We start from the raw sequence: 18,723 nt of genomic DNA, 5'->3' as shown, positions 1-18,723 counted from the left end.
TTGTCACAAAAGAGGAAAGGGATGGGGGAGAGGGTGTACTGGCATGAAGTGAGTAGAAGCCAGAGGGATGCTGCTGAACATCTTAGAATGCAAAAGAACAGCCCCCCCACCAACAACAAAGAATTATCCAGTCACACACGTCAATAGTACCTTGGTTAAGAAAGTCAGTTGTCAAGTGACTTATTCACATGTGATGATCCCACATCACATCTCAGCAATAATCAGAATTTCAATTTTGCAATTTCAATAGAAACTTCTGTAACAGTTGTGTATGCACCAACACATGGTCTTTATATAAAAATGATCCTTATACAATGGTAATGCTTAACAACATTAAACCAAGAGTATTGGAAAGCATCCCGTATTTCTGAAAATTAATCTATAACTACCAGAAGCTATTCTTTTTTTCAAAGTTTTTTTGTTGTTGTTTTGTTTTTTTAAATAATCTCTACACCCAACATGAGGATTGAACTCATGACCCCAAGGTCAAGAGTCGCATGCTCCCGGGACTGAGCCAGCCAGGCACCCCTACCAGAAGCTACGCTTAAGTCAGTAAACACTTCATTTTATTCATAAACTTTAAAGCAAACCATAGGCAAACTAATTTTCAGATGTGGAACTATGAGAGAAAGACAGTCTGAGGCATGAGGTAATCAGTTCCTCCAGGTCCGACAGAAGAAAAATCTCCAAGTACAACAAGTAAATCATGCACAGATGTCTTTACTGTTGAACACAGGAACTGACGGCAAGAGTAAAGGGCATGCCCTTGCTATTGCCAAAATCATCAGCTCATCGAGATTTTAAAAAACCACTGCAAAAAATCATCAGATGTCAATACAGGGTGGTAGACACAAAAGTTACCTATTTCTCCCCCTGATATATGACCAAGTTTCACATGACTTGAACATTTCACAAAGCTACGCAGGATCCAAGAACACTCCCTTTCTATACAGTGGATGACTCAACTGTCTTTGGCACATTCCTTGACTGAATACTACAAATTCACTCATTTCTTTTGTCCTTTGAACTGGTTATTCTACTCCCTCAGTAACCAACTGAGTTTGGCCCAACTTTGCAATCATTTACATTTTGTTGCACCCTATCAGTTTAAAAATAAAAGGCTACCCAAAACAAAAACTTGAGTACAGCAACTCTTGTAGGAAATGATACTCTATTATCCTAGGGACTGATTTCTAAACAATACACATACAGCTTTCCAATGCTCTTGTCTTTATATCTTAAGGTTTTTCCAGCTATCGAATAGGGATAAGAGCACTGGCAGAAAGTGAAGGAGTTAAGTGTCTGTCACTGGATGAAGCTTCCTGCGAATTTATTCTTGGAGAGCTCAGAAAAGGTACTGGGCTGAAAGGGCGAAACGCATTTTTAATTGGGGGGGGAAAAGTTTCCAACAGTGAGTAATATCTTCCTTCTCAGCTGATTTTGCCAGTAAGTGTCGGTACCACGGTTGGGCCTGAGCTAGGCCGGGTTTCACCACATTACCCTGCAAAACCGCAGCCGAATGTGGCAGGTGCGAGCAAAGTTGGGGGGCGCGGTGGGCGGGGAGGGGGAGAGGCTGAGCAAGCCTCCCGCAATCTCCCGCGGGGCGCTCTCCACCCGGCTGGAGGCACCAACTCTCCATTCGCACTGCCATTCCCGGAGCTGGAAGGAACGCGCCGGCACCACACCCTCCCGCCCCGCCGCCCCTCTCACTGACAGCCCCGCGCGGGAGCACGACGCCGGGCCTGGGCGCGCGGGGCCGCCCGGGGACTCGGCGCCCGCGCGGGCTCCGGCCTGCCTGCCCCACCCGCCCTCCCTGCCCCCGCGGCCCGCCCCCGGGCCGGACGGCCGAGGCCTAACCACCTCCCGGGCTGCGGGGCCTACAGAAGGAAGGAGCCCGCGCCAAGGAGCGGCACCCGGGCCGCCGCCTCGGCTCCTCAGCGCGGCGGCGGCGCCCGCAGCCCCGGCTCGGGCTCTCCGGCTCACGTGCTGCCGGAAAGACGGTTTCACTCTCTTACCCTCTGCAAAATCCTCCTAAACATGGTTTAAACACCACCCGGGCCGCCGCGGTGACTCTCCGGACCCTACGCGGGACCACTCACTACTCCGGGGAGCGCGAGCGGGGGAGACGGAGTCGGGAAGGGACGGGGGAGGAGGTCGGGGCTAGACGGTGGCGGGAGCCGCTCGGGCGGCCCCGACTTCCCCACAGGCGGTGAGAGGCAGCGCGCGCCAGCAAGCGACGAGGTAGCCTGCGAGCGCCCGCCCGCCGGCCGGGCCGCCCCCGTAACTGACAGCTGGGCGGACCCGCCCGCCGCCGCCACGCCCTCCCGGTCTGTCCATCCGCGAGGGGCGGGGCCTCAAGGGGCCTGGCCCGGAACTGCGACCAATCGGAAGCGGCGGCGGCGTGGGCGGCTGCGTGACGGACAGGCGGCAGGACGCTGGCGCCGCCGCTCCTTCCGGCGGGCAAGGGGACGCCGCGGCGGCCGAGCGCACGCCCGCGCTCCGTCAGAGGCCGTGCCCGCGCGCCGGCCGCGAGCCCGCCGGGGAGGCGGGTGGGGAGACCAGGTCCAGGCCTGGGGATGTCCCTGACCTCGGCGGGAGGAGGGGTTCGGGGGGTGGGTACCTGAGGCAGCAGCTCAGGCTGCTTTGTAAAATTTGTCACCATGACCCTGGTCTTGACCTAGCCTGGACGGGATCCTCATTTCTGCTGGGAGCGCTTAGACCCTGGGTGAAAGCAAAGGATAGAATCGCAGCCACGATTAACCTGTTGGGCTTCCCTCCTCTTTGTTCAACCGTCGGTTTCTTTGCTCCCTTGCTTCTAATTTCAGCCAAAGAGAAAGTAAAGAATCAGAAGAAAGAATAGGGAAGAAACTGGAATTTGAGTTGGCAAGAGAAGTTTAGGGTTGTCCTTTTGGGACCATAGCATCAATATTTAATTGACTGATGTCGCTAACATGTTACACTTTCTCTTTCTAAAGCCCTTGCGTGGCCCATTCCCCTAAGGAATATTAAGTCCTATTCTGATAATAGTCATAAAAAGTGAATCAACATTAATGCGTCTGTTTCATAAAAAAAAATAATAATAAGGTCACAGATAAACAGGACGTGGACTTCAAATTGACTTCCAGGCACCACGTCATTATTTAAACTCAAAAATCACAGCTCTGGGGGCGCCTGGGTGACTCAGTCAGTTAAGCGTGGGACTCTGGATCTCCGGCTTAGGTCTGTGATCTCCGGGTGGTGTGAGCTACTCTCCCTCTCTCTAAAATAAATAAATCTTAAAAAAAAAAAAAAAAAAAGTCACAGCTGGGAAGTCCCACCCTTCTGCTAGCATTCACAGGTTTTGAGGTTCAGGCGTTTTACCCTGGGAGGAAGAGAGAAAACTTTAATATTGTTTAAATAAGGAAAGAAACGGAATAATGCAATTGACCTTGCTGGGAGAGCTACCCAAGCATGAATGGAGTGCTTTCTTCCATATCGTTTGAAAAGGTGCAGCAAATATTTTCAAATGAGTTAATGTAAAATGTTTCATAAAGTATTATATGGTGTAATATGTTTCTATTCTAGACATGTTCTGTTTTTTGTGTGTGTGTCCATAGTGCAGCAAAATAGTAGTACCTACAACTAATACATTATTAATCACTATTGATAACGATGCATTTAAATATTTCCAGACAAACATAGCAAAGCACACACTTTCCATCTTTCCAGACACAGGTGCTTTATTTTCAGACAACATGGGAAATACTTTGACCAACGTAGGGTGATAAAACTATGTGGCATAATAAATATAATATTGGTCTCTGTACCAAGGTCCTGACACAGAGTTCCTAAGACCCTTGTAATTTCCTGACTGAAAGGGTGCTAGGAGCATCTTTTGTTCTAATATTTAATCTTTGACCCTGATTCCTGACGCCAAAGCTTCTAAGACCCTTGGAACAGCCACAGGGATAAGAGTGTCTGTATGCTAATGAGGCAACTGGTTGGGGGTCACTAGATAGTTTTAGAATGGAGTCTAATCTCCAGAAAGATCATGGCATGATTAGAAAGTTGCAATTTTCAGGCTGACCATCCCCCCACCTCCACGAGGGAAGAAAGGCTGGAACAGTTAATCACTAATGGTCACTGATTTCATCAATCCTGGCTATGTAATAGAACCTCCATAAAAAACCTAAACTATGAGATTTGGAGAGCTTCCAGGTCAGTGAACACATCAAGATACTAGAAGGATGATGTGCCAGAAGAGAACAGGGAAGATCCTGTTCCCCTTCCCCCATATCTTGCCCTATGCATCCCTTCCACTTGGCTGCTCCTGAGTTGCATCTTTTATAACAAACCAGTCATGGTAAGTAAAGTGTTTCCCTAAGTTCTGTGAGCTGTTACAGCGAATTATCAAACCTGAGGAGGGTGTTGTGGGAACTATAGCCAGTTGGTCCAAAGCAAAGGTGACAACCTGGAACTTGTGACTGGTGTCTGAAGTTGGGGGGTGGGGGGCAATCCTGTAGGACTGAGCCCTGAACTTGGAGGGTCTGCACTAACTCCAGGTAGTTAGTATCAGAATTGAATTTAATTGTAGGACACCCAATTGGAGTCCAGAGAATTGGCAAATCGCTTGGTATAAAATAAAACCCCACACATTAGGTGTTAGAAATGTTATACGTAGGGGCACCTGCCAGCTCAGTCAGTAAAGCAGGTGACTCTTCATCTTGGGGTTGTGGGTTGAGCCCCACGTTGGATGTAGAGATTACTTAAAAATGAAAAAAAAATCCTAAAAAAAGGTGTGTTGTAAATAGAGAAAGGAAACAGGTTTTCTTTTTTCCCATTTAAAGTGATATTTGTTCCTTTTTTTTATTCAAAAGTTAATTTAGTTTAAAGCTGCTTATTAATGTCACATGCTAAAGCCTTCTACATTGGAGTTCTCCTGTGGAATTTTTTGCCTAATCATGTAAGACACTCTCAATCTGTTCAGCTAGATGGGTTATTCAAAGGCTTGCATGCTCCCCTGCAGCTTATGATATGACTGGGATAAGACCCTAGAGAGCTTAATTGCTCAAAAGTAAATAAGCAATGGGTGAGACATAATAATGTCTCTAATTTAGCAGCTCCCACACATAACTGCTCTGCTTACCCTGCCTGGCCACTAATCCCTGTCTATTCAGCTCTCTTACATTCATATTCCATTAATTCTTTTACTCCATCAAGATCTCCAGCCCATTGGCTCCTCTCACCTTCTTACTGTCAATCATTTCTAGATCCTCATTTCCATCAAAATCTAACTTAAAGTCCATGATCCAACTTTATAGCTCCCCATCTTATGAATATGCTTAACTTCTTCCCCTTTCTCTTCTTTGTCCATTGTTTTCATGTGGCAGAACCCGAAGCACCCACCGTGTGCCACACCGGAGCAGGGGAAGGGCGCTAGAGGCCCACACGTGCAGCGGGGGCTACCGCGCTCACCTCACCCTAATAGCGCAGCGCTCAGAGAGGCACTCCCCACTGCCTGCAGCAACCCTGTTTCCCTTGCCTGGTCTGCTTTCTCTTCTCTGCTCTTTCTTTGTCCAAAATGGCTTCTACATCTGGGGTGCTTTCACTGTCTTGCCTTGCCTTTTCTTCTTAGGCCACTCCAATCAAGCAATCAAGCCTCCTTCTCAAAAAAAAAAAAAAAGCCTCCTCACCTACTCCAATGAGACTGCTCAGGTTAATGTTAATGACCCACTTGTTGCTTAATTCACGAACAACTTTATTGCTTTGACTTTATTTGACTCTTGTTTACATTGAGAACAGTTGACCATTCTCTCCTCAAATTATTTTATTCTCTTGGCTTCCTTGACAATACACTTCCTGGCTTTTCTCCTCAATGATCATTCCTTCTCAGACCCCTTTGACTTTTCTACTGCATAACTTAATGTTAGAGTGCCCCTGCTTTGTTCTAGGGTCCCTCTTTTTATCTGTCCCCCACAGCCTAGAGGTGATCTCAACCAGTCTCCTGGCTTTAAATCTCAACTGTCTGCCCAAGACCCCCAAGCCTGTATCATCTGCATTGACCTCTCCCCAGATTTCCAGACCTGCACAACAAACCATCTACATAGTTCTCCTTGGAGATCTAATGAGCATCTCTAACTTAACATGGCCCAAACAAAGCTGTTTCATTTTTATTTTCAAAATTGCTTCTCTGCCAGTTTTCCTGTCTCAGTATATACTACCACCAGGAACTTAGTAGGATTAAACCAAAAATCTTGGAGTTATCTTTGATTTCTCTCTTTATCTTATCACTTCCCCTTCTTCCAGCCAATCCACCAGAAAATCCTGATAGGTCTTCCCCCAAAGCATATCCTAAATCTGCCACTTCTTTCCATTATCCCCCTGGTCCATAGTACCTTCATCTCCTGTCCAGACCACCATTAAGAGTTTCCCAGTTGGTCTCCCTATTTCTACTTTGGCTTCCCTATAATCCATAAACTATACAGCAGCAAAGAACAACTTTTAAAAATGTAAATCAAATAATATCACTGTCCTCCTTAATTGAAGCTTCCCATCACAATCACAATAAAATCCAAATACTTTATCCTGGCTCACACACCTTGTTGATCTGGCCCTGCCCACTTCTCTGCTTTCCATTTATAACACTCTCCCGTTGGTTTACTATGTCTCAGCCTCAATGAACTTTTATTCCTCAGTTGCACTAAGGTCATTCCTGCCTTTGTGCCAACTAGTTCGTATTTAGGAAATATTATTCCCTTAAGGAGTCGATCCCATTTACAATTGCACCCAAAACCATAAAATACCTAGGAATAAACCCAACCAAAGAGGCAAAGGATCTGTACTCAAAAAACTACAGACTACTCATGAAAGAAATTGAGGAAGACACAAAGAAATGGAAAAACATTCCACGCTCATGGATTGGAAGAAAAAATATTGTGAAAATGTCTATGCTACCTAGAGCAATCTACACATTTAATGCAATTCCTATCAAAATACCATCAACTTTTGGGGCGCCTGGGTGGCTCAGTTGGTTAAGCGACTGCCTTCGGCTCAGGTCATGATCCCAGGGTCCTGGGACCGAGTCCCACATCGGGCTTCCAGCTCAGCAGGGAGCCTGCTTCTCCCTCTGACCCTCTCCCCTCTCATGCTGTTTCTCTCTCTCTCTTTTTCTTTCAAATAAATGAATAAATAAAATATTTTTTAAAAATTACCATCAACTTTTTTCAAAGAAATGGAAGAAATCATCCTAAAATTTGTACGGAACCAGAAAAGACTCCAAATAGCCACAGGAATGTTGAAAAAGAAAACCAAAACTGGTGGCATCATAATTCCAGACATTAAACTCTATTACAAAGCCGTATCATCAAGATAGTATGGTACTGAGCGCCTGGGTGGCTCAGTTGGTTAAGCGACTGCCTTCAGCTCAGGTCATGATCCCAGGGTCCTGGGATCAAGTCCTGCATCGGGCTCCCTGCTCTGCGGGGAGCCTGCTTCTCCCTCTCCCACTCCCCCTGCTTGTGTTCCCTCTCTCGCTGTGTCTCTCTCTGTCAAATAAATGAATAAAATCTTTAAAAAAAAAAAAAAAAGACAGTATGGTACTGGCACAAAAAACAGACACATAGATCAATGGAACAGAATAGAAAACCCAGAAATGGACCCTCAATTCTATGGTCAACTAATCTTCGACAAAGCAGGAAAGAATATCCAATGGAAAAAAGAGTCTCTTCAAAAACTGGTGTTGGGAAAATTGGACGGCCACATGCAGAAGAATGAAACTGGACCATTTCCTTACACCACACACAAAAATAGACTCAAAATGGATGAAAGACCTAAATGTGAGACATGAATCTATCAAAATCCTAGAGGAGAACACAGGCAGCAAGCTCTGTGACCTCAGCCACAGCAACTTCTTGCTAGACACATCTCCAAAGGCAAAGGAAACAAAGGCAAAAATGAACTCTTGGGACTTCATAAAGATAAAAAGCTTTTGCACAGCAAAGGAAACAGTCGACAAAATCAAAGACAACCAACAGAATGGGAGAAGATACTTGCAAATGACATCTCAGATAAAGAGCTAATATCCAAAATCTATAAAGAACTTATCAAACTCCACACCCAAAGAACAAATAATCCAATCAAGAAATGGGTAGAAGACATGAACAGACATTTCTCCAAAGAAGACACAAATGGCCAACAGAGACATGAAAAAGTGCTCAACATCCCTTGGCACCAGGGAAATACAAATCAAAACCACAATGAGATTCCACCTCACACCAGTCAGAATGGCTAAAATTAACAAATCAGGAAATGACAGATGTTGGTGAGGATGCAAAGAAAGGGAAAACCTCCTACACTGTTGGTGGGAATGCAAGCTGGTGCAGCCGCTCTGGAAAACAGTATGGAAGTTCCTCAAAAAGTTGAAAATAAAGCTACCCTATGACCCAGCAATTGCACTACTGGGTATTTCCCCAAAGATACAAATGTAGTGATCCAAAGGGGCACCTGCACCCCAATGTTTATAGCAGCAATGTCCACAATAGCCAAACTATGGAAAGAGCCCAGATGTCCATCGACAGATGAATGGATAAAGAAGATGTGATATATATATATATATATATATATCATATTTCACTGTATATATATATATACAATGAAATACTACTCAGCCATCAAAAAAATGAAATCTTGCTGTTTGCAATGACATGGATGGAACTGGAGGGTATTATGCTAACTGAAATAAGTCAATCAGAGAAAGACAATTATCCTATGATCTCACTCATATGTGGAATTTAAGAAATAAGGCAGAAGGGGCACCTGGGTGGCTCAGTTGGTTAAGTAACTGCCTTCAGCTCAGGTCGTGATCCTGGAGTCCCAGGATCGAGTCCCACATCGGGCTCCCCGCTCAGTGGGGAGTCTGCTTCTCCCTCTGACCCTCTCCCCTCTCATGCTCTCTCTCACTCTCTCTCAAATAAATAAATAAAATCTTTAAAAAAAAAAAAAGAAAGAAAGAAGGCAGAGGATCATAGGGGAAGATAGGAAAAAATGAAAGAAGATGAAACCAGAGAGGGAGACAAACCATAAGAGACTCTTAATCATAGGAAACAAACTGAGGGTTGCTGGAGGGGTGAGGGGTGGAGGGGTGGGGTATCTGGGTGATGGACATCGGGGAGGGTATGTATTGTAATGAGCACTGGATATTATATAAGACTGCTGAATCACAGACCTGTACCTGTAAAACAAATAATACATCATGTTAATTAGTTGAATTTAAATTTTTTTTAAAAATCACCTGAAATAAAAGACAACTTATTAAAAAAAAAAAAAGGAAATATTGTTGCCTGAGCCTTTGTGGTTAATTTCATGGCATTCATGTTGTACCTCAGAAGTCTCCTCAGGGGCACCTAGCTGGCTCAGTCAGAAGAGCATGTGACTTGGGGCACCTGGGTGGCTCAGTCGTTAAGCATCTGCCTTCGGCTCAGGTCATGATCCCAGGGTCCTGGGATCAAGCCCCACATTGGGCTCCTTGCTCGGCAGAGAGCCTGCTTCTCCCTCTCCCACACCCCCTTCTTATGTTCCCTCTCTCGCTGTCTCTCTCCCTCTCTCTGTCAAATAAATAAATGGAATCTTTAAAAAAAAAGAAGAGCATGTGACTCTTGATCTTGGGGTCATGAGTTTGAGCCCCACATTGGGTGTAGGGATTACTAAAAAAATAAATAAATAAACTTAAAAAAAAAAAACCTCATCCTCAGAGATATCTTCAAGAGACACCTCATCTAATGTCGTATCCAATCTATCACATCACCCATTTTAATTCTCTGCATAGCAGAGAAAACTATCATTTCTGACTTTTCTTGTTTGTCTATTTATGTTTCTCCAACAAGAATGTAAGTTCCCTGACTATAAGGACCTTCATTCTTGTTTACTGCTGTATCCTCAATAACTAAAACAGTGCTCAATAAATATTTGTTGAGGAAGGAAGGAAGGAAGGAAGGAAGGAAGGAAGGATGGAAGGAAGGATGGAAGGAAGGAAGGAAGGACTGTGGTTTGAATGTTGTGCCCTCCACTCCAAATTCATATGTTGCATCCTAATCTCCAAAGGTGATAATGGTAGTAGGTGGGGTCTTTGGGAAGTAATTAGGTCATGAAAGTAGAGCCCTCATGATTGAGATTAGTATTCTTATAAAAGAAACCATAAAGTTCTCTAGTCCCTTCCTCCATGTAAGGATAATAGTAAGTCTGCAATCCAAAAGATGGTCCTCACCCAACCATGCTGGCACCCAGATCTCAGACTTCCAGCCTCCAGGACTGTAAGCAATTAATTTCTAACCCCTGGTCTATGGAAGTTTGTTATAGCAGCTCAAACTAAGATACAAGGGTATAGAACTATTCTTATAACAGTTGCCTTACAGGGTTCCTCAACCTAGTATCTTTCTACTTGTGAAGATATGGTCCAAATCCAACAATCTTGAGAGCAATTCAATAATCCTTTGATCCTACTTAGTGATCTTTTTTTCTTTTCACTTAATATGTATATGTTGCTTGACTCTTGAAAATTTCCCAATATTTATGGGAAACAACCTACACCTGACCTCCTGTAAATGAGAACATTTTTCTTCTTGTTAATTTCACATGTGACAACAAATAATTCATTTGCAATTAGAAGTAAATCCATGAAAAATCACAACACAATAAGCAAAGTGCAGATGATGGCTTTGTATATTTAAGGCAAAAATAGTTTGGGGATTCTATGGAATATACACAGTACTACTAGCCAGCTATTTGGCATCAAGTAGATTTTTTTTTCAAGTAGATCTTTTTAACTTAACTGAATTGTTCACTTTTAACAAACTATATTAGCAGCACTGAACCAAATAATTGAAGCCTAGTATCAAGTTGTGCTTCTTTCAGCCCTTGAGGGAAGTATGAAGAGGGAGGTAAAGGCAAGGACTTCAAAAGCATAGGGAGATACGTGAATTCTCCAGCAGTTCCTACTGATTTTCTCCATACTCTAGGTGACTTGATTAACTTTAAGAAAAGCATCAGGTCTCCACCGACTTTCTTTGGAGGCAGGTTTAGGGAAGATTCAAAATAACAGTTAATGGTTTAAGATCTATTAAAAATACTTCCCTTACTAAAATTAACAAGTCAGGAAATGACAAATGTTGGTGAGGATGCAAAGAAAGGGGAACCCTCCTACACTGTTGGTGGGAATGCAAGCTGGTGCAGCCACTCTGGAAAACAGTATGGAGGTTCCTCAAAAAGTTGAAAATAGAGCTACCCCACAACCCAGCAATTGCACTACTGGGTATTTCCCCAAAGATACAAATGTAGTGATCCAAAGGGGCACCTGCACCCCAATGTTTATAGCAGCAATGTCCACAATAGCCAAACTATGGAAAGAGCCCAGATATCCATTGACAGATGAACAGATAAAGAAGGTGTGGTATATATATGCAATGGAATACTACTCAGCCATCAAAAAAAATGAAATCTTGCCATTTGCAATGACATGGATGGAACTAGAGGGTATTATGCTAAGCGAAATAATCAATCAGAGAAAGACAATTATCCCACGATCTCACTCATATGCAGAATTTAAGAAACAAAACAGAGGATCATAAGGGAAGGGGGAAAAATAAAACAAGACAAAATCAGAAAGGGAGACAAACCATAAGAGACTCTTAATCATAGGAAATAAACTGAGGGTTGTTAGAGGGGAGGAGGGTGGGGGGGGATGGGGTAACTAGGTGATGGGCATCAAGAAGGGCATGTGATATAATGAGCACTGGGTATTATATAAGACTGAATAATCACTAAACTCTACCTCTGAAACTAATAATATGTTAATTAATTGAATTTAAATCTTAAAAATCCCAGTAAATAAATAAATAAACAAATAAATAAATACCAGAAAAAAAAGTAATACTGCCCTTAATACATATGTGATAAGCCATACCAAAGCCTATTGCATTTAAACCACAAATTAGTGGAGTACAAAATGGACCATGGAATCACGCAGAGATGGCACAACAAAACTTCCCATCTATGATAACAGGGTGGACCTCGTGAGAGCTGAGATGGCTCATCCCATCCAAAGTGCATGGTTGGGATTTCTGACCTGGTAGACTTCTCATTCTGCACAGGTTTTCCAAAACCACACATGGTGGCAACGAGGCAAGCAATGGGGATCTAGGATAACTCATCCTTTTTTATCTTGTGAATATTCTTTACATTGCCTATTTGGGAAAAAAAAAAAAAAAAGGTAGTAAATCAAAGTGAAGTTGGTGTGAAGCCAAATCTAAGTCATCATTCTTATCAGCCTTCAAACTGAGAAAGCAACCTGTGGCCCCCCTAGCTGAACAGCCAATGAAATGCAGTAAAGTGCATCAATTCCATAAGAGATGGTGTGGATGCACTGGTGAAATGGAATGAATATCCGAAGGTGTGTTCTCACATGCTTCCAAAGTGTGGTGTGAGGTCAGATGAAGTTATTTCACGAGTTTGGTAGAGAGATGTCATCCAAGCATTGGTCAGGGCTAGCATTTCCTTGGGTTTTTTCAGTCCAGTGTTTTTCTAAATGTGTCCCTTCAAATCCTAAGTCCTCAGAGGCCACCTCAGCAGATGGGGAGAAGCAAGCAATTGAGGCCCTACATTATTCACCTTTGCATCAGCTAATGTACCTTCACTTTTGTCTGTTTTACACAATGGAATTCAGAGTAAGATTTGTTTCCAAAAAAAAAAAAAAAAAAGGAGAGTATCAATCAGGGGCCCAGAAGGAAAAATGTAATTGAAGAAATTTTTAAGGAGGGGACTGTTGCAATAGGTATGGTCAGAGGTTGAGAAAACCAGTAAGAAATGGGAAAGCACACCTAAGTTAGCAACAGTAGGAGTTACCATAGATCTAGTTGGACTAGTACTTAAAGGGGCAAGAGGCGGAAGCAGTTACCAGAACCCAAGGAGAACTATGCAAGAGAGACAGGATGGGACCTTCAGTAGAAGAATATTTAGAAGACACTTAGACATGAAAGGGAGGGTACCAATGCACTATAAGTCCTGGACTCTTTCTCCCTTCCTGCAGGGGCTCTCCACTGCTCCAGCCCAATGAGAAGCCCAAGAGCAAGGGAGCCTGTGAATGTAGTGAGCGGATCAAGTTCAGCCTCTGGAAGCTGAGCAGTTAAGATCTCATGCTAAATAGGAGTTGAGCTACCTTCCCTCTGGAAGAAATGTTGGAAAATAACTGGATTCTATATGTTCATATATACTAGATCTAAACTGTTAAAAGCAAAGAGTCTGGCTCGTTCTAGACATGTCATCTACGCTGTCTACAACTCTATCTAAACATTATATGTGACTTTACTGAGGATCAGAAGTTGGAAACTTATCCATGCCTACAAAGCTCTGATTCATTCCATATACCACATTGAAGGTAATAATAAAAACAATGGTCAACATTTTAAAACTCTTTTCTATTAAAAAGTCCTGTAAATGGATGGTGGCAATGGCTATACGATAATGTGAATGTACTTCATGGCACTGAAGAGTCCACTTAAAAATAAGTAAAGCGCTAAATTTTATGTTAGGTACATTTTACCACAATTTTAAAAGATGAGACCATGGAAGCAAGGGGCTGGAATTGATGCTGGCAGGCCAGGTCTGAGGACCCAGTCGGGGTCCTGCCCGACCACCCACGAGGGTCCTTGGCTACATGCAGGATAGAAATCAAATGTGAGGTGCCTGGCTGGCTCAGTCGGTAGAGTATGCAACTCCTTATCTCAGGTCATGAATTCAAGCCCCACACTGGGCCTAGAGCCTACTTAAAAATACATAAATAAACAAAAGTTAAGGATAGAAATCAAACATGAACCAGCAGGAAGTGAGAGCAGAGTTCATTGAGGATGTTGAGAGAGAGTGGACACAGAGGGAACCTCTGGGAGACTTGGAAAGGAAAAGGAGAATGAGTCTCGTCTTTGCTTGAGGTCTAGGGATTTTACTGAGGACGATGGTCTGGTGTACGTGTCCTCAAAGGCATCCAGGAACTGGTCGGACAAATCCTTGCTCCGGTGTCCTCCATAAGTCACTGATGCTCATCAAGGTGTCTGGAGTCAGTGGTCTTAGAAAACATACATGATGACCTCACCTGGTCAGTCCCTAGAATATTATCTATTGTGCTGGAAGACTCCAAAGAAATCATTAACTCCTTGACCTTTAAAGGGAGGACAAACATTAAGGCCTCTCTGTAAGGCAAGGGTACAGGTCCTAGCAAAAATAGAAGCAGGAAAAGGAGCAAAGAAAAAAAAAAACGAGCTTTTTTCACGGAGTCCCTTCAGTTTCCTGGTGTCAGAATGATTCAAGGAAGGGGTCATTAGCCAGGGAGTGCAGCCAGCCTCCAGAAGCTGGAAAAGGCAGGGAAACATTCTCTTCTTGAGTCTCCAGAGGGAACCAGCCCCTGAAGACACCTTGACTTAAGTCTAGTGAAACCGATTGCAGATGTCTCACCTCTAGAACTGTAAGATAATAAATCTGCATTGTTAAAAAAACACAAAAACCTCTTCTTAATGAAAAATATATGCATTGAATTTGGAATTTATTGATTGTGACACAGTGTGTAGCCAATATCTGTAAATGAGTTTTGAAAGAGGGAAGGAAGGAAGGAAAGGGAAGGAAGGAAGGAGGGAAGGAAGGAAGGAAGGAAGGAAGGAAGGAAGGAAGGAAGGAAGGAAGGAAGGAAGGAAGGAATTTCAGACCACTTGGTGGTGGTAAACTTACTGGATAAAGCCTCCAAAACATGTAGCTTCTTTTTTTCCCTGACTGTGGTGATTTAAAAATATACCTGAAAAAAAAAAAAATTACATCCGCCAATTCATTGACACTCCTCCCACCAAAAGGTAGGCTCTAATTCTTCCCTTGAAGGTGGGCGGGTCTTAGTGACTTGATCCAAATGAATGGTTGCTGCATGACTTCAAAGGCTAGGTTAAAGTGTTTAACAAATACAAGTGGAATGTTTGCTTGTTTGTTTGTTTTATGTGATTGTTAGCTCAATAAGTCTTCCAAGAAGTTGTCTTGTTTGGAAAATCATGTGATGAACTTGAACTTGAAGATTCTAGTCATGTACTAGAACTACTCAACTTTGGAAGGACATTGCCAGAAGGTACACAGAAGAGTGACTGGTATTATTATTACCTACCTCCCATACCTTCTCAATGGGTCACCAGATATTCTTATGGTTTCTATTACATATTATTTTTTTGCTGGTGATCTCCAAATCTGGAGTCTGGCTCTCTCTTCTAAATATGAAGCTCAGGGGCACCTAGGTGGCTCAGTCGGTTGAGCAACAGACTCTTGGTATCTGCTCAGGTCATGACCTCAGGGTCATGAGACTGAGCCTCACATAGGGGCTCTGTTAGAGAATCTCTCCTGTTAGAGAATCTCTCCTTGAGATTCTCTCTCTCTCTCCCTCTGCTCCTCCTCCTGATCATACTCTCTCATAAATAAATAAATAAATAAGATATTTAACAGCCTACTGGACAAATCCACTTTGATCTATGGAATCCTCAAGCTCAATCTGAAATGTCTAAACTCTAAAGTTGAGTCATCATCTGCCTCTTCTGCTCACCCTTCACTCAATTCCCCGTGACCCCCAGGGTTCCTGTCTCAGAGCTGACACCAGCATGCCCAAGCAAGAAACTGTCCTCTTCACCTGTTCCTTTCTTACTTTTGTCCATATTCAATTAATCACCCACTCCCCTAAATTCTATCTCACATCATCCCATTTTTCAAGTCATTCCATTCTAATCTGAGATGCCAACTCATCTCTACTTTTGGTCTTGCATTCCTCCAATTCATTCTCTACCCTACAGCTGGAGTGATCTTTCTAAAGCACAAATCTGATCATCATTACTCCCTTGCTTAAAATTTCTCATGAGTTCCCCATCATCTTGAGGATAAAAATTCAAATCCCTTGCTGTGGCTTACAAGGCCATCACATGCTCCTGCTCCCACGACCCCTCTGTTCTTATCTCTTGACATTGTTTCCTTTGTGCTGTTACAGTTCAGGCATACTGAATTATTGCATTTTCTGGGTTCATCAGTCTTTCTCTTATCTGAGCCATTACATATACTATTCCATATGCCTGAAATGTTCCCTACATTCATCCTCCCTTTGTCCAGTTCCTATTCGTGCCCAACTCTTACCCCCCAACAAACACACACAACTAAGCTACACAACTTATGTGCACCTTAGTTTTGTACTCAATCCTATTATGGGGGAGAAGAGACCTTGGCAGACTCAGAACACTCTAGGCTACAGGACAAGTTTGTCCCTAAAGTACATCATTCAACTACCTCCTCTTGTTCTGAATACAGAACCTCCCCCCACCAATTTTTCAATTATAATTGGCTTCCCAGGCAGTTTTGTCTGTAAAGAGTAAATGTGCTGGTCCTGTTGATGCAAGCATAACAATCCACATGAATATTTTATTGCCCATTGTAAATTAATAAAATGACATTTCAGTCTTGGGGAGCTTGGATAATATGGGTTTGCCAAGAGAAAACTTTGCTTTCAATGCGCTGACAAAAGTTCAAGTTTTGAGCCTGCAAAGCAAAGATTCAGAGCTTGTAATACAGTGAATGTACCAATGTAAATGAACTTCCTGAGGTCTCTTGACAGCCAATCGGCCTCCCTGGGCTACATAATTAGAATGATGAGTTGCAGAGAATTTAGACCTACCATACTTCCATCTCCCCCTTATGATTTGATAGAAACTCAGTGCTAGAAGATTCCAGAAGCCATCTATTTCAGCACTACATTGCTTAAGCTCATAGACAGCTTTAGAATAGTCCGAAAATCGGGCGCCTGGGTGGCTCAGATGGTTAAGCGTCTGCCTTCAGCTCAGGTCATGATCCCAGGGTCCTGGGATCGAGTCCCGCATCGGGCTTCCCGCTCCTTGGGAGCCTGCTTCTCCCTCTGTTTCTCTCTGTCTCTCATGAATAAATAAATAAAATCTTACAAAAAAAAAAAGAGTAGTCTGAAAATCTAAAGTAGAATATTGTAGTCAGGATTCAAATAAATGGACCTTTATAATATACTAATCTGAAAATGTCTTGCCACAGAAATGGTGGAATGAGAGAGGAATGAAAGATGATAAAGTACTTTATTTATTATTATTAATAGTTAAATTACTGTGTAAAAAATATTTTGGGGGAAAGAGGAGCTCTCACACACACTTCATCTATCTGTACTTAAAAAACAAAAACAAAAACAGGGTGCCTGGGTGGCTCAGTTGATTAAGCGCCTGACTCTTGGCAGCTCAGGTCATGATCTGGGGTGGTGGGATTGAGCCCTGTGTGGGGCTCCGTGCTCAGCCAGGAATCTGCTGGAGATTCTCTCCCCTTCCCTCTCCCTCCCGCCGCTTGTGCTGGTGCTTGCTCTCTCTCAAATAAATAAATAAAATCTTAAACAAAAAACATAAACAAAACAAAACAAAAAACTCAGGGCGCCTGGGTGCCTCAGTCAGTTAAGAGTCTGCCTTCAGCTCAGGTCATGATCTCAGGGTCCTGGGATTGAGCCCCACATCGGGCTCCCTGCTCAGTGGGGAGCCTGCTTCTCCCTCTCCCTCCGCCTGCTGCTCCCCCTCTCTCTGTCAAATAAATAAATAAAAATCTTAAAAAAAAACCAACTATTTTCTTTATTAAGAGAGAAAAAAATCTACCTGATAACTCAGAGCAATCACCTCATTCATGTTATCACTTCTAAGTAATATTGAAATATTTAATATCAACATCTGCAAGATTACATAAAGAATGCATGGTACACTTTAAAAAAAAATGCTTTCAGGACAATGCCTGTTACAGGTTATTTGACTAAAATACGAGATCCCAAGAGATATTTCATTAGACAGATTTTAGTCAATTTATGAAATGGACAAGCAAACAAATTAACCTGGTGAGAAAATTAAAGAAGAACTTTGGGAAAATACAGTCTCCTTTCTCTCCTTTTTACCATGTAGGCGAGGAAAAACTTTTCCTCTACCTTCTCAGCTTAAGTATCTGGGGGATCTGCAAACTAAAGTAACAAAAGACAGGTTAACAGGAGAAAAGGCAAACAATTTTTATTGATGTTAATATTTACATGTGCATAAAGACTTCACGAAGAAGAAGAAAGAGGAGGATGAGGAGGAGAAAGAAAAGGAGGAAGAGGAGGAGGAAAGAAGAGAAAGAACAGAAAAACCAAAGTGGTTTTTAAAAGGTTTTTAAAAACCACCAAAGTGGTTGGATTTGCTTATATATCATTTTAACAAATGGTGGTGTGTTGAGAAGTGACTAGACAAAGGGAAAAGGGTTTAGGTATCTTGGGCAGGTAAGTTGTGGGAAAGTGACCAGTGTTGGGGCCAGGTTGGGCCACTTTGGCATGCAGATTATTTTGAGCTGAAGGCAATCAAGACCCTGCAGGCTCAAGAGAAACTTTTACCCCTCCATTAATCACATAGAAGAATCTAAATTGGAGGTCTTTCCCAGAATAAGGGTCATTAGCAGAGATAAATTTTATCTGAGTGACCCATCTGTAGTCCAGGGCAAACATCTGTTTACCAAACATTTACTCTTTTTCATCTTCCTGTGAATGGCGGTCCCTCCCTTTGAAGTCCCAGACACCTTCCCCCTCCTTCTTAGTTCAGAATGACAAACATACCTCATTTTGCCTGTCTTTGGAATTTCCATGTCTGTGTGGATTTCCCGTATACAACGCTA

At 43.0% G+C, this 18,723-nt stretch overlaps 1 protein-coding gene across 4 annotated transcripts in view; it reads right to left on the bottom strand.

Annotated features, from left to right (window-relative positions):
- EEA1 (early endosome antigen 1) overlaps positions 1-2,292 on the bottom strand; it is a 128,034-nt gene extending 125,742 nt beyond the window's left edge. For all 4 annotated transcript variants that reach the window (XM_045872863.3, XM_064590796.1, XM_064590798.1 and 1 more), the window contains exon 1: positions 2,016-2,292. In XM_045872863.3, the coding sequence (XP_045728819.1) occupies positions 2,016-2,039 (24 nt within the window). In that variant the 5' untranslated portion in view covers positions 2,040-2,292. The remainder of the gene's footprint in view (positions 1-2,015) is intronic.
- Between the last annotated feature and the right edge of the window lie 16,431 nt (positions 2,293-18,723).

Source organism: Mirounga angustirostris, unplaced genomic scaffold (assembly GCF_029215605.1).
Source record: "Mirounga angustirostris isolate CCGP_5_RB_7025 unplaced genomic scaffold, mMirAng1.0.hap1 SCAF_5, whole genome shotgun sequence".
NCBI classification, from domain to species: domain Eukaryota; kingdom Metazoa; phylum Chordata; class Mammalia; order Carnivora; family Phocidae; genus Mirounga; species Mirounga angustirostris.
Note: the sequence above shows the minus strand (reverse complement) of the source record. Positions and strands in the feature narration are given on the sequence as shown.